Source organism: Podarcis filfolensis (assembly GCF_964270895.1).
Source record: "Podarcis filfolensis genome assembly, chromosome: 12".
Classification (NCBI taxonomy): Eukaryota; Metazoa; Chordata; class Lepidosauria; order Squamata; family Lacertidae; genus Podarcis; species Podarcis filfolensis.
In genome coordinates this window covers 50,249,928-50,265,366 of record NC_139614.1, presented here as the reverse complement: position 1 = coordinate 50,265,366, position 15,439 = coordinate 50,249,928, and the positions used below count along the sequence as shown (strand labels likewise).

General features: G+C 46.4%; 1 protein-coding gene across 1 annotated transcript in view; it reads left to right on the top strand.

The window, feature by feature from the left end:
- DLEC1 (DLEC1 cilia and flagella associated protein) overlaps nucleotides 1-15,439 on the top strand; it is a 47,294-nt gene that overhangs the window by 22,440 nt on the left and 9,415 nt on the right. Inside the window, exons 17-29 of the mRNA XM_083579222.1 lie at nucleotides 843-936; nucleotides 1,715-1,845; nucleotides 2,132-2,290; nucleotides 2,428-2,567; nucleotides 3,775-3,925; nucleotides 4,012-4,122; nucleotides 5,588-5,706; nucleotides 5,965-6,156; nucleotides 8,610-8,677; nucleotides 8,852-9,003; nucleotides 9,925-10,034; nucleotides 10,843-10,913; nucleotides 12,970-13,157. Coding sequence (XP_083435348.1) covers nucleotides 843-936; nucleotides 1,715-1,845; nucleotides 2,132-2,290; nucleotides 2,428-2,567; nucleotides 3,775-3,925; nucleotides 4,012-4,122; nucleotides 5,588-5,706; nucleotides 5,965-6,156; nucleotides 8,610-8,677; nucleotides 8,852-9,003; nucleotides 9,925-10,034; nucleotides 10,843-10,913; nucleotides 12,970-13,157 — 1,686 coding nt within the window. The remainder of the gene's footprint in view (nucleotides 1-842; nucleotides 937-1,714; nucleotides 1,846-2,131; nucleotides 2,291-2,427; nucleotides 2,568-3,774; nucleotides 3,926-4,011; nucleotides 4,123-5,587; nucleotides 5,707-5,964; nucleotides 6,157-8,609; nucleotides 8,678-8,851; nucleotides 9,004-9,924; nucleotides 10,035-10,842; nucleotides 10,914-12,969; nucleotides 13,158-15,439) is intronic.

Below are 15,439 nucleotides of genomic sequence, written 5' to 3'. Positions count from 1 at the left end.
CATTGATCGATTGCCAAAAAGTATTTCTGTATCACTGTGTATCAATAGTGTGGTGTACAGTGCAAGAACATAAAACACCACTCACAAAATAAAAATGCATTTAATCCTTAAAATGACAGGCTAATGAAAAATATATAACCGGCTGCAAAGTCCTGTTGGCATAGATAAGGTCAAGGACAAGAGACACCTGCCAAATCTCTGCTTGGAGTGTGTCCTGTCAGGTGGAGGACCAGTGACACGAAATACCCAATTCTGAGTTGAGGCAGTCAGGCCTCTGTAACCTGGAAGGCAGCAAACAGCCCTCCTGGTTGGTTGTGCTGCTTAGAGGCCGTGTCTGTTCTGTGCGCTTGGAGGCCTCCTATACAAGTGTGAAATCTATTTCTTTTGTAGTCTGGAAGAAGCCCCAGTGCCTGGGAAGGAAGCCTGGTGCTTGTCCATAGTCTTCTGTGTCTTCCTTCACCTTCACACATGTCAGAAAATAATTCTAAACTCTGCAAATTGAACAACGCAAGCAGATTAAATTGCTCCCGTGCAGAGCTAGGCTTTGGCTTTATATTTCTAGGTGTAAGAACCCACTTGTATGTTATCGTGGGTAGGATCACCGCCCCTTACACCCTGTATATAAGAAAAATGTATTACTTTTTCTTACCCCTTTAATCTCCACTACCACCATTCAGTTCTAAATAGTCTCATATTCATATATTAATACTAATGAAGTATTAATCTGCGGGTCTGTGTTTCGTATCTACCTGGCGCACCTGCCGTGGGTTACTTCAGAAGTCTGAAAATGGTGATTTGGTCATATAACGGCATTGATTGTCTGTTCATTTATAAATCTCCAGATGTACAATAACAGCAAATCGTCTGTCAGGTTTACATGGGAGAAAATAAGTGATTGCGACATAGTTGAAGTTGAACCTTATTCCGGAAAATTAGGTAACTCTTTTTCTGTCCGTTGCATCTGTGTTGCGCACACTGCATTAATCTGGGCAGAGGGGCTTCCTGGCGAGAAAGGGGGAGCAACTTCTCTCCCAACCCTACCCCAGTCCTCCAGCCTGGCCCTGTGCTGTGCTGAGAACCTGGACAGACACAGCTGGGCCACTCAAACCCCACCCATCTCACCTGTCCAGGTCTCAGGAGTATGCACATGGGCATATCTCCCCATCCATGACCAAATCATGAATGAGTGTTCTTTAATTGTGGACTGGCCTGGCATTAAAAAGCAGCAGCACCAGGCTAGAGGGCTTGTTGCCAGGGCTTCTTACATATCATTGGGTATGTTCTTGATACTTGCTAGGCCCATCATAAGACACAGGAGAACGGGGTGGGGAGGAAAGATTATACAGTGGTACCTCTGCATGCGAACGGGATCCGTTCCGGAGCCCCGTTCGCATCCTGAGCAGAATGCAACCCACGTCTGCGCGGGTCACGACTGACTGCTTCTGCGCATGACGTCATTTTGAGCATCTGCACATGCGCAAGCGGCAGAACCCGGAAGTAACCCGGAATGCAACCTGAAAACGCTCACCCTGAAGCGACTTTAACCCAAGGTATGACTGTGCACAAGTGCATATGCCACTATCACGAGAAGGCCATGATATGTGTTTTGGGTAATGACGTTGGGTTTGGGAAACCATTAGGCTTTGAAAAAAACAACACCTATGCTCATTCCCCCCCCCCCCCCCGATGGAAGTAACAGATTTGTCTTCTCTAGGGGTAAATGAATTCCAAGAGTTTGAGTTCACCATTACCGGAGGGAAACCTGGGCATTCCTGCCATGATCTGCAGTGCAAAATCACTCACTCCAAAGAGCCCGTGGTATTGCACGTGGAAGCCGACTTTAAGGTGGGAATATCTGAGCCTACGAAGCTGCCTTATTGTCTTGGCCCTTGGGGTGAGTGGAGCCATGTGCTTTGTGCCGGAGGGATGCCCCCCTCCCCACACAGCGCTTGCGGCCTTCCATTGGACTCAGCTGCCCCCCAGCAGAGAGTTCCACAGTCCCCACCCCAGTGTTTCACTCAGTGCTGTTGTGTTAGTCAATTTGAGCATGCATAACCTTGTCTTTTGGATGCTTTTCACTGAGACTTCTGTGGTGGTAGCTGACCTGTTTTATGTGGTTCGCTTTTCTCAGGGACCTGTTCTTTCCATTGACGTCCCATCCTTTGACCTGGGCTTGCTTAAACTGGGAGAAAAAGTGCGGTTCACGTTTCAGATAGAAAATCTAAGTCAGCTGCCAGGGAAGTGGAAAATGCAGGAAAGCCCAGCTTGCTTAACTGAAAGAAATGAAGAGGTGTGTTGCTCTGAGATCAGAATTTGGCCATTTCCCTTCCTGTGCCTTGTCCGAAGGCAGGGCATTGAATGGAAGACTTTTAATGCCCAGACCTATGTTCATGGAATTACATTGGCTCTTGGGTTTCCCCCCTGCAGACCTCTCCGTTCAAATTTCAGCCACGTAGTGGAGAATTGTATCCTCTTGGCAAGTGCAAGGTCTCTGTTTTGTTTACATCATACATGTGTCAACGTCTTCAGACCGTGTTAGAGATGGAGGTGGAAAATGGAGTTGGAAGGTGAGGACATGAAATGGGTTAGAGACTATTCTGGTAATAATGAGGTCTCTTCTCAGTCTCCCAGAGGGCATTTCAAGAGAACATTTCCATCACTGCCGCAGAAAGGGTCCTATAGTGTTGGCCATGTGGCAGTTGGTCATGTGGCGCCAGGCAGAAACCGTCCTATTTACCCAGGCCTTTGGCCATTAAATAATGTATGGTTTGTTAAAGCTGAGGGGGATGGGACTGTTATTATGATTATTTTATTATTATGCTGTCTGTTATGCTTTTATTTTGTTTTTATTATTGTGCTCCTTAAACTGTGTTCTTAATGTTATGCACTGCCCTGGGATCTTTTGATAAAGGGAGATACATGAATTGAAATCATCATCATCATCGGAGTATGGGTGGCCCAGAGGGAGGGGCTGCCCTGTCTCCCCTCTCCCCCAGACCAGCCCTGTCACATAGCAAGGTGCCTGCTGTTTTGCAGTAGAATCAGCAGGGTTGCTGCTCCTTTTAGAACTGGGCAGTCCAACTTTTCATCCCGAGTGGGCCACAAGAGTACTTCGCTTGATACAGACCCCGCAGACTGCACATTGCTTCGTTGTGCAGGGGTGTGGGGGTTTAGGTCAGAATTGGAGGGCACCCCAGCCTTCATGCTGCCTTCCAAAAGCCAGATAAGCAAGGTACCAGGCTTTGGGAAGGAGGCCTGAGGCTCTGGCAGGGTCCTAGATCCCTCCCAAAGCTTGCTAAGTGCTAACTAGGCTTTGGGAAGGATGTTGGAGGGCTCTAGGACCTTGTCAGAGCCCTCGTGCCTCCTTCCCAAAGCCCAGCACCTTGCTTACCTGGCTCTGATAAGGCAGTGCAAGGGCTGCAGGGCATCAGATGTTGTCATGGACCGCCCAAAAAGACCTTGAGGGCCACATGTGGTCATTGGGACATGTGTTGGACCCGTTGAGAAAAATACTTATTGTAGTGGAGAACCTCACCCCCTCTCCCCTGTATCAAAAGGAGTTAGGAACAGGAAAGGTTGTCTGTAGAGGGGCTCCTGTACCTTTGGAACAATGGTGCCCAGGCTGCCATCATTGCAGCCTTGGCAATCTTAAAAGGACACTTACAGCAGAGAGGAGACTGAATTTCACATGCTAATTCAAACCGCCCTGCTATGGAAGATAGGCATTTGTTCACTACCTGCTGCTGGAGCTCATATACTTTTTTCTGTTTTCAGTCACATCCGTGTTTTTGTGGAAGTCCAGACTCCCCACGTCTGCCTGCTGTCGAGTCATTTGCATTTTGACCTCTCAGTTGGAATCCCCGCGGAAGCAACCGTTCATCTTTTTAACCAGACGCTGCTCCCGTCGCGCTTCCAGTGGGGCGAGGTCAGTGGTGCTCCTACTCCTGACTAGTCAGAAGAGCGTCCAGCTGCCTCCTGTTAACTGACCAGCCTTCCTGATTTGTCCGACAGCTCCTTGGAAGCCAAGCTTCTTCCTGCGAGCTCAGCATCTCTCCGGAAAGTGGCACTTTGGGTCCCAACGAAACGAAGGAATTGCGTGTGGTGATAACTACGAATGTTAAGGTTAGGGTTTTTGTTTTAGAAGTATTTGGCTTTCAAAATGCAGAATAACATTGCGGTTGCTGATTCATTTGTTCGTAGACAACCCTCTTGTCTATGACCCCCAAAATGGGGTGGGATGCTGATGTTGATGGCCTCTGGGACCATCACTGTGGTGTAGCGGGTAGAGTGCTGGACTAGGACTAGGGAGACCAGGGTTCAAATCCTCACTTGGCCACAAAGCTCACCAATCACTGCCTCTCTGCCTAACCTACCTCAAAGGGTTCTTGTGAGGAGGAAATGGATAGGAGGAAAGCCAGAAAGGGGGTTATTGTTTTGTTTTTGTTTTAACTATTTTGTGCTTTTATCCTATATTTTTACCCTGAGATATTCAGATAAAGGACGGTGTATGTATTTTAAAAATAATAATAATGATAGTAATGATAGTAGTAGTAATAATAATAATAATAATTAATAATAATTGCACCACACCAACTTTGCCTCCCCCTCCACGCAACCACCTGCAGGGGAGCAATGATGCAGTCAAAGAAATAAGAGCTCCTTCTTTCCCACAACTGATTTTATCTGCTGCTTCTGTATTTTAACTGCTGTCCTATTATTATTTTTTGCTATTGTTGATTGTTCAAATAATATTCATTGGATTTTTACTGTGTGCATTTGAACAATTAAAAGCTCTGCAGATGCCATGGTGGGGAGAGGTAGATAAAAGTGTGTTGAATAATAGTCGCCCCAATCTCAAAACGGTGCAAGATTCCAGGCACTCACTCATCTTTCCTTTTGGGGATGGTGCACAGTGGAGGCTGTGGTGTCTCTATGGTATATGGTTTATTTACACACATATACAACCTGAGCCTTTGACAGAGGGGTTCACAGCATCAGCACCCCAAAAGGCCCTTGTTTCTCCCATAGCAGTAGCCTTGGATTCAGACAGATGTCAAACCTTGCCCTGCCTCTCTCTCTTCTCCCACCTTGCTGCTTTTTCCTCTGGCTCACGTCACTGCCACTTTCTGCTCTCAACTCTGGCTCTGTCTTTCTAACGATCCATGAGTTGAGGGAAGGTCCTCTTCCATTTCCCACGTCCCACAGAGTCCCTTCCTTCGTTCTCCTTACACTTCACCAGGAGGCTAGCCTGGCTATTCCAGGAATTAGAGACTTGGTTAGATTTTAAGACTTGCTGGACACATGGATTAGAAGGGCCTGGCACACAGGTTAACATCCCAGACTCATAACAGTAGCCAAATAAACTACGATTCATTTTCTTTTCTATGGCAAAATTGGTTTTGGTAAAACCTTTCTCCCTTTTTCTTCTTCTTTCATTGCATTCCAATATGTCTGTCATATTAAATGGGTGTGTCTTTTTGCTTCTGACTTGGAAGTGTTCCCTCCAGATTTAGTCCTCCTGATGACATTTGCTCTCTGACCTGCTGTTGATGATTCTTACACGAAGGTCTAATTCTTTTTCTGCCAGGAGAAACTGAGTGACCTTGCCCTGTGCTGTAGCATCGAAGACATGTTGGAACCCCTATTTCTGGCAATTTCTGGTGAAGTTAAGGGGCTCAGAATCACCTACTCCATACCTTCTGACAGGTGAAGGAAACTTACAGTTAATAGCTTAGTAAAATATAGCTATTAATTACTAGTGGCTCAAAATGACGCTTTCTTCGGATTATATTAGCTAGGGTATAAAGAAGCATTTTACTTGTATTTCCACTAAACTGTTCATGGAAGCCCAATATAATCACTCGTTTTCACATTCATCTTTCTTTTGACAACCGTTATGTCTCTGAAAGCGTCTCGCTGGCAAACGAGGGAGTCCATTTAGCGTCTGTTGCTGTTTCTCTGCAGTGTTGAGGAGCAAAATTCGGAATCTTCGCAAGATCTGATGCTAGACTTCGGCTCGGAAGTGGCATTGAAAAGTGTGATAAAACACCAGCTAATAATTACCAATCACTCTGAGTTAGCTGCTCTGTTCTCCGTAGGGGTTGAGTATTTCAGCCAACCAGGCCCAGTTCCCTCAGATGAACAGGGACAAGATGGGTAAGTCTTAGATCATATGTGTGAGAGTCTGTTTGTGGAGGGTTGTTTTTTAATGGAGAAATATTTTCTGTTGTAAGTGTAAGCCTCCTTTTCTTCCATTTCGCCATGATTAGCAATGAGAAGAAATAATATTTACTAATAGGAGCTTCAAGTCCCTGTTACTTACTTTGGGGGCATCTCTGTTGTGGTGGTGGAAGCTCCCTAGATATGCTGAAATACACGTTTGTAAATTAAAAGAAAAAGATTTGTTTTAAAGAAAAAAAACAAAAAGTCCTGAGATCAACCTGTGAGCTTGCAGGACATGCAAAATATTGACTTGTCAGTTGAGCAAAAACAAAAAGGAAAGGGAACTGTAGGTAGCAGTGGACAGAGGCAATAGGCTTCATAAAACCCCTAACATCTTATTTCAAGAGGAAGCAAAGAAAAAGGAAGTCTTTTCTCTTTCCCTCAGTCTAGGACCCTACCTTTTACTGTATACCCACAAAATGCTCAGCTTCCTAAGTCCTCTAGAAAGAAGCTTGGGGAATTGCCCCATCCAGCTCCCAGAGTGGCTTCTCTATCCCACAAAGGCCACCACAGAGGCAGAACCACCTTGCCTTGCTGCAGGGTGGGAAGAAACAGGAATGGCCTTTGCTGAACAAACAAGTTGTCTTTTGCATTCTATTGTACCCTTTTAGATCAGTGCTTATTGTTGTAACAATCCTACGTAAACAGTTTTATGAAATCCTCCTGAATAGGAGCACTGTAAATAAGGTTTTTTTAAAAAAAGGTAAAGGACCCCTGGATGGTTAAGTCCAATCAAAGGCGACTATGGGGTTGCGGCGCTCATCTTGCTTTCAGGCCGAGGGAGCCGGCTTTTGTCCACAGACAGCTTTCTGGGTCATGTGGCCAGCATGACTAAACCACTACTGGCGCAACGGGACACCATGACGGAAACCAGAGTGCACGGAAACGCCGTTTACCTTTCCGCTGCAGTGGTACCTATTTATCTACTTGCACTGGTGTGCTTTCGAACTGCTAGGATGGCAGGAGCTATGACAGAGCAATGGGAGCTCACCCCGTTGTGCGGATTCGAACCGCCTACCTTCTGATCGGCAAGCCCAAGAGGCTCAGTGGTTTAGACCACAGCGCCACCCGCATCCCTGCTGTAAATAAATAGCACAGCAGGGGAAAGCTTCTGTATCCTTTCCTCCTAAATCAACACCTGCAATCTGATAAGTGCCACAAAAGCTCCTGTTAAGAGCACAGAATTGGAGATCCACTGCAACATTTTGTTGCAGGCCTTACTCGTTTTCCTCATTAGGAAACCATGAGCTGACAACTTGTAATAACCTGCAGTTTTATAAGAGTATATATTTAAAGAAGATGAGTAAATTACGGTAAGTTAATTTGGATATGCAGAAGGTATTAAAAACAAACTTAAGGAACCTCAGAAAGAGGGGGAAGCAAGTCAAGTTTTGAAATGTCAGAATGATTGTAAAATTAGTGAAATGTACAAACTTGAGAAGTATATATATATATATATATATATATATATATATATCACTGACTGCAACCCTCCACTGGGATTGAAAATGCAAACAAAGAAAGAACTGGGAGTGTACTCTCTTGTGTGCTCCTGGTTTTTTCCATTGCAATTAGGTTACCCAACACCATGTTAAAGTTGGAAGGTATCCTGAGGGTCATCTAGTCCAACCCTCTGCAACGCAATGGGTGGCTACACTCACCTGCCATAGTGACCTAGCAGGGTGGGGTGCTATAGCCTGCTGGTTGGAGCTTGCTCTCCATCCCCATCACATAATCTAGATGTGGTATGGCTCACTTAATCCGGCCGCCTCCCCATGTGAGGAAAGCTGATATTGGAAGGAAAGCTGATATGATACCCCTTTTAAAGATGGGTAGCTAAGTCTGAAGGGACGCAGGTGGCGCTGTGGGTTAAACCGCAGAGCCTAGGACTTGCCAATCAGAAGGTCGGCGGTTCAAATCCCCGTGACGGGGTGAGCTCCCGTTGCTCAGTCCCTGCTCCTGCCCACCTAGCAGTTCAAAAGCATGTCAAAGTGCAAGTAGATAAATGGGTACCGCTCCGGCGGGAAGGTAAACGGCGTTTTTGTGTGCTGCTCTGGTTCGCCAGAAGCGGCTTACTCATGTTGGCCACATGACCCAGAAGCTGTACGCTCCCTCGGCCAATAAAGCAAGATGAGCGCCGCAACCCCAGAGTCGGCCACGACTGGACCTAATGGTCAGGGGGTCCCTTTACCTTTTGCTAAGTCTGAACGATAATAATTTTCAGTAGTAAATATTGATTCACCCGGCTGGCCTCAGGCAAGTGGCTAACACAGCTGTGCTGGTTGGGGCGAGCTCTGGAGGGCACCGAGCTCTTGAGAACTTAAAGCATGACATCTTAAGAAATCCCTGCACCCTTCAGAGTTCTCACTGAGACGTCTTTTTCCAAGCTCCTCCAAAGCTGTTGTGGAAACGACAAGGCGAATAACGAGGCAGGCTGCAAAGAGGAAACAATCAGGTAGGCAGAGTCTGCCATTGCTATATTTTCAGATGCATTGTGGGTAAGTGGCAGGGGTAGGGCAATGGAGGGATAAATTGAAAAAAGTGCCGCTGGATGTGATCCGGCAAGAGGCTCTCCTGTTCCAGTCCCATTGCCTTGCTGTCAAACTGTTCATCTGCTCTGGTCTTACAGCCTTCAGAGCTGCCATGCTATCTCACGGAAAGGGAGCAACTTTCCACGTACACCCCTCTGAGGGGATCCTGAAGGCCTTCGAGGAGCTTGTGGTCAATATAACGGCTTATAACAACATGTGGGGGCAATACCAGGACACCCTCATCTGTAAGGTGCGTGGTCCAGGGGTTGCAGCTCTGACCTGGAGGTTGGGAAGACTGAGAAGAACTGAGAGTTCAGCTTCATTAAGCAGAGTGGGGCTTGCTTTCGAGTAAGCATGCATAGGAATGCGCCCCCCACTTAATAATAATAAATAATAATAAACTTTTATTTGTATCCCGCCCTCCCTGGCCAAAACTGGGCTCAGAGCGGCGAACATCAAATATATAACATTGGTATAAAATCAAACAATAATTAAATTACCTCCTAAAAACAAGTCAGGATCAAATTAAAATCTAATTAGATGGCTTTCCGCAGGATCGGAGTTGGGAACAGTAAATGCTCATCAGGCCCAACTGTTTACACTTTTCTTCTATGGGCCTCTGAGAATGCTGGGAGGCCTCTTTCATACTAGTTCTTATACAAAAGGAGAAGGGGAGTCAGGCTGAGCCCTGACCTGGCAGAACAACTCCATCTTGTAGGCCCTGCGGAAAGATGTCAAATCCTGCAGGACCCTGATCTCTTGTGGCAGAGTGTTCCACCTAATAGAGGATGAGCCCCCCACTGTATTAAGGGAAGCTTAACTTCCAAGGAAATGGGTGTATGAGTCACTGATGGGTGGCATAGTTCGCACCCAAGGAATTTGGAGCTCAGAGTGACGGCCACTTTGTGGTTTGCTTGGGCTTTGTCTGGATATGGGAAGAGGGACTGTATACTGAGCCGTGTTCACAAGGTTGTGACAAGTGGCAGACCAGCCGTGCCGCATCTGAAGGTGTGCACGTTCCCTTCAGCGCAGTCAGTTATCTGCAAGAAGCAAGTGTTTTCTTGCTTGTAAAAGAAAAGAATGCCTGTGAATCATTTGTCTCCCATGAGGCCTCAGGATTTAGCAGCTGGGTTCCATTGCTTACATGCAAAATATTTATTTCTCTGTACAGGTGGGGGAATCGGAGCCGATGTTGATCCCCATCCAAATGACTGTGAAGGGCTGCCCAATCTTCTTGCAGATGACAGGACCCAGCCATCCAATGCCAACGCCTGTAATCAGGTATAATAATAGTAATAATATATTACTTACACTCTACCCATCTAACTGGGTTGCCCCAGCCCCTCTAGAAGGCTTCCAACATAATATAAAAACACATCAGACGTTAAAAACTTCCCAATACAGGGCTGCCTTCAGATGTCTTCAGAAAGTCAAGCAGTTGTTTATCTGTTTGACATCTGGTGGAAGGGGATTCCACAGGGTGGGTACCACTACCAAGAAGGCTCTCTGCCTGATAAAAACGTACCTGCTCTTCACAAGGCAGTTGAGGCTGTGTCTGCTTCAGGATGGGCAAAACCCTGTTCAGTTTCTCATTTTCAGATCTTAAGTGCACTTCTCCACATTGGTTTGTAAATTGTCAAAAGTATGAAAATTCACCAGCATTCTGTGAATTTTTCCCTAGTATGCACATTTTTCTGTGCCTCGCATACCTTTTCTTTTAATATTGATTCTCCCTAATGTAATGCATTTTTTGTGTATAATTTTCAGTAACATGCATTTTGATGCACACTTTGCCCTAGCGTTTGAATTTTGTACACATTACTTGACTGCAGAATTTGGAGCAGGGATTATTTGGAAGAACAGCTGCATTTACTATTTGCATTCTGTTTCCAAAACTGCAACTTAAGGAGGTTCACCTTTAAAGGGGATTCTCTGTCAGGGTTCCCAAACCCTTCTGACCCAACGGCAGTTCCCAGCTGTCCCGGGGGAGAGCAGAGCCTTGTGGCAGAGGCATGCGCCCTTCAACAGAAAGACCCAGAACATAGACTTAAGTGATGTATACTCAGATGACCCCATTTTTCTTCTCCAGGTTTGGGGCCCACATCTCCGGAGGGGATACAGTCTCACGATACGTCCGGCTCAACAACCCCACTCCCTTTGGTAAGCGAAGAGGATGTTTGCCCTTTGTGAGAAGCATTACGGCAAAAGCAGGGGTCCTGTTTCCAACCCAAGAGTTGCATTCAGTTTTGGGCAGCTTCCAGCACCGAGCAGGGCCAGAGGCAGAGCAATAAACGTACATTAGTTCCTTTGCACAGCAGGCTGCTTTCTGCTGTGCAAATATTAATGCACCCCTCTCTGTTCATCCAGCCAAGCAAGGAGCATTATCAGAGTCCAAGGACACTTTTCAGCAAAACACTTGGGCAAGGGAGGGGAGTTCCAGGCACCAGGCAGACACCCGGAGCAGGTCATATTTGTCTCACGGGCCCGAGTTTCCCTACTTCTGCATTACAGTGTTTTTGTTGATGGCAAAGGCCCAATAGCAACCAGTTCCAGTAGGAAGCTCTTGATCATCTTTCACTGAGCTCTCCTTGCCTTTGTGGGGATACTGAATGAGCTACAAGAAGTGATCCCAGCAGTTTTGGAATTTGTTTTTAATGTGTGACAACTTAGTGTATTTTTGGTCTTTGTGGAAGCCGCCCAGAGTGGCTGGGGAAACCCAGCCAGATGGGTGGGGTACAAATAAATTATTATTATTATTATTATTATTATTATTATTATTATTATTATTATTTCCATGTTAACCGACAGCGGTTCGAGGCTCCATGTGGTCCCATAGGGCATTTCTGTGGTCTGAGAACTTTTCCCTGCTCGCCTGCTTCCAATGTTCTCTTTGCATCCTTGAGGATTAGAAACCTGCTTAATAATAATAATAATAATAATAATAATAATAATAATAATAATTTTATTATTTATACCCCGCCCATCTGGCTGGGTTTCCCCCGCCACTCTGGGCTGCTTCCAACAAAAGAGTAAAAATACATTAAAACATCAGTCATTAAAAACTTCCCTAAACAGGGCAGCCTTCAAATGTCTTCTAAACGTCAGATAGTTGTTAATTTCTTTAACATCTGATGGGAGGGTGTTCCACAGGGCAGGCGCCACTACCAGTAAGGCCCTCTGCCTGGTTCCTTGTAACTTTGCTTCTCGCAGTAAGGGAACCGCCAAAAGGCCCTCAGCACTGGACCTCAGTGTCTGGGTTGAACAATGGGTGTGGAGACGCTCCTTCAGGTATACTGGGCTGAGGCTTTTTAGGGCTTTAAAGGTCACCACCAACACTTTGAATTGTGCTTGGAAACGTACTGGGAGACAAAGTCGGTCTTTCAAGACCGGTGTTATGTGGTCTCGGCTGCCGCTCCCAGTCACCAGTCTAGCTGCCACATTCTGGATTAGTTGTAATTTCCGGGTCACCTTCAAAGGTAGCCCCACGTAGAGCGCATTGCAGTAGTCCAAGCAGGAGATAACCAGAGCATGCACCAGAGCATGTACTCTGGTAAGACTGTCCGCGGGTAGATAGGGTCTCAGCCTGCGTACCAGATGGAGCTGGTAGGCAGCTGCCCTGGACACAGAATTGACCTGCGCCTCCATGGACAGCTGTGAGTCCATAATGACTCCCAGGCTGCGTACCTGATCCTTCAGGGGCACAGTTGCCCCATTCAGGACCAGAGAGTCCCCGACATCTACCCACCCCCTGTCCCCCAAAAACAGTACTTCTGTCTTGTCAGGATTCAACCTCAATCTGTTAGCTGCCATCCATCCTCCAACTGCCTCCAGACACTCTCACAGAACCTTCACTGTGTTCACTGGTTCCAATTTAAAAGAGAGGTAGAGCTGGGTATCATCCGCATATTGATGGACACCCAGCCCAAACCCCCTGATGAAAAGGAAAGAAAGCTGAGGTTTTTAGGTCACTGTGTTCTACACCAGTCCCAGTGCATTGTAGCACTGCACACAGCTTTGACCGAGACATGCTGTTGAGCAGTTTGCAAGGTTTCTCGTCTGTGGCGCTTGCCTGGTCACAGTTGCTTCACGCGTGCAAGACATCTTCTAACGTTGCCGTAGGATGAACATGCAAATACAAGCTCAACCTTGGTTATAAATCCTTAGCAACTCTGAGTTTCTTTCTGCATCCCCCACCCCCACCCCTTTCTCAATCCAGACATTCGAATGGACTGGGAAAGTTATAACCAGGATAAAGATGACGATAAGCTGGTGGACCTCTTGGTCTTCTACGGAGCTCCTTTTCCTGTTAGAGACCTTGACGGCAATGAGATTGAAGTCCTCTGGGAGACTGAAACGCCCCCAGAGAAAGTGCCTTACGCTGCAGGATCTCTCAAGGAGAACCCGGTAGGGATCTACTGTGCTGTGTTTTCCTTAAAGACAGGAAGGCGCCTTGCATGCAGCTCTTGGATATGAATGTCAAACAAGAATGCTCGCATGAGTGCGTGCAATTTAACACAAATGTTCTTTACAACTCTCCTTCCTTCCAGTTGCATTATCCTTCAATGGTGTTGCTTTCCAGGCTTGAAACTAGAGCAGGCTTCTCCATCCTAGTGAGCACGAGACGTTGTTGCGATTAGATTATTTGATTTCTATACTGCTTGATATATTAAAAATATATCTAAGTGGTGGACAAAAAACTGAAGCAAGAACAGACAGACTTAAAATATTACAAAAAGACCCAGCTACATATAAAAATGCTATATTAATACAAAGTTACTAATATATACAATGTGTGACCAGAAAGTTCGGTGAATGGTCACAGAAATAAGACAGCAAGAAATATTTGAATATACAATTGGCATCAGAAACCCACGAAATGCTCACAATTGTGTGTGGAGATGAAGCTTTAACTCGAAAGACAGCGTATGAGTGGTTTAAGCATTTCCGTGAAGGGCGGCAAACCATCGAAGATGAACCTGGGTCTGGGAGACCGGCGGCTTCAGATGTCGACAGAGTTCGTGAGTTATTGATGTGGGATCGGCGTTTGTCCATCCGAATGATGGTGGAAGAATTGCATATTCCGCTTGAAATCATTACCGAGGTTACTGAGTTGTCCCACCCTCCATATTCTCCCAATCTGGCCCCACCGGATTTATTTCTTTTTCCAAAATGGAAATCAAGGGAACTGAAAGCAGTACGAAGAGGACTTCTCCAGAAGTTTCCAACAGTTCTACGAATGTTGTCAATGGTGCGTTGTATCAAAAGGGGCCTACTTTGAAAGCCTGTAAGGCATGTATGTTCGAATATTTCTCAATGTCCAATTTCTGTGACCACTGAACTTTCTGGTAACACCTTGTATAAATCAGTATCAATTCATTTCCCTTCTGACACACACTCCCTCTCAGCCTCTGGGTTCTCCTTGCTGGTTAGGGCTCAGAGTAATGTTGCAGTTGAAAACATCCGGAGGGATTTTGCTTTAAGAGGGGCAAACCACGAGCCCAGGTTCAGACATCCTGGAGGTGCAGCAAAAGCAGCAGATAACATAGGAGCAAATAAGACACCATAGTTTGTTTTGAACTGTGGTTTAATGTTCCATGCGGACCAGGCCAACCTGGGTGGAATTGCAGAGAATCAACTTCTTCTCCTGGGATGAAGGCCCATTGTGTGGGTTATGGCTCCATCTGTCGTCCAGAGGCAGAAATGCACCTGGCGGCAGTTGGCATGACTTGGTCCTCCTCGGCCCCAGCCCATTTCCTGCCGTCGTTCATCTTGGTCTTGATGTCTGTGTCTCTTCATGAGTTTAGCGTTCCCTCTAAACTTAAGAAGAGCCTTCTGGATCCGGCCAGTGGCCCATCTAGTCCAGCACCCTGTTCTCACAGTGGCCTGTGGGAAAACAGCAAGCAGGACCTGAGCTCAAGAGCAACTGTCCCCTCCTGTGGCTTCCAGCAACTGGTGTTCAGAAGCATTGCTGCCTCCAGGATGGAGGCAGAGCACAGCCATCCTGACTAGTAGCCATCAATAGCCCTCTCCTTCTCTGTGGATTTGTCTAATCCTCTTTGAAAGCCATCCAAGTTGGTGGGCATCACTGCCTCCTGGAGGACCAAGTGCCCTAGTGAAGAAGTCCTTTCCTTTATCGATCCTCAACCTTCATTGGATGTCCTCATGCTCTAGGGCAGCCTTTCTCAACCTGTGGGCCCCCAGATGTTGTTGGACTACAACTCCCATCATCCCTGAGCTCTGGCCTTGCTAGCTAGGGATGATGGGAGTTGTAGTCCAACATCATCTGGGGACCCACAGGTTGAGAAGCGCTGCTCTAGGGCCTTCTTTCCTTCCTAGATTTCCATTCTGTTTAAAAAGTAGAAGAAGCCCCTTTTGCCATTATGAATAACATGCCACTCTGGTGGCTACTGGCCTTCTATCGTCACACTTAATGGTGTGGTTCTGAATACCATTTGGCCACTATGAGAACAGGATGCTGGGCTGCATGGGCCACTGGCCGTTTCCAGCAAGCTATTGTTATGTACAGTGGTACCTCGGGTTAAGTACTTAATTTGTTCCGAAGGTCCGTTCTTAACCTGAAACTGTTCTTAACCTGAAGCACCACTTTAGCCTATGGGGCCTCCTGCTGCTGCTGCGCCGCCGGAGCACGATTTCTATTCTCATCCTGAAGCAAAGTTCTTAACCCA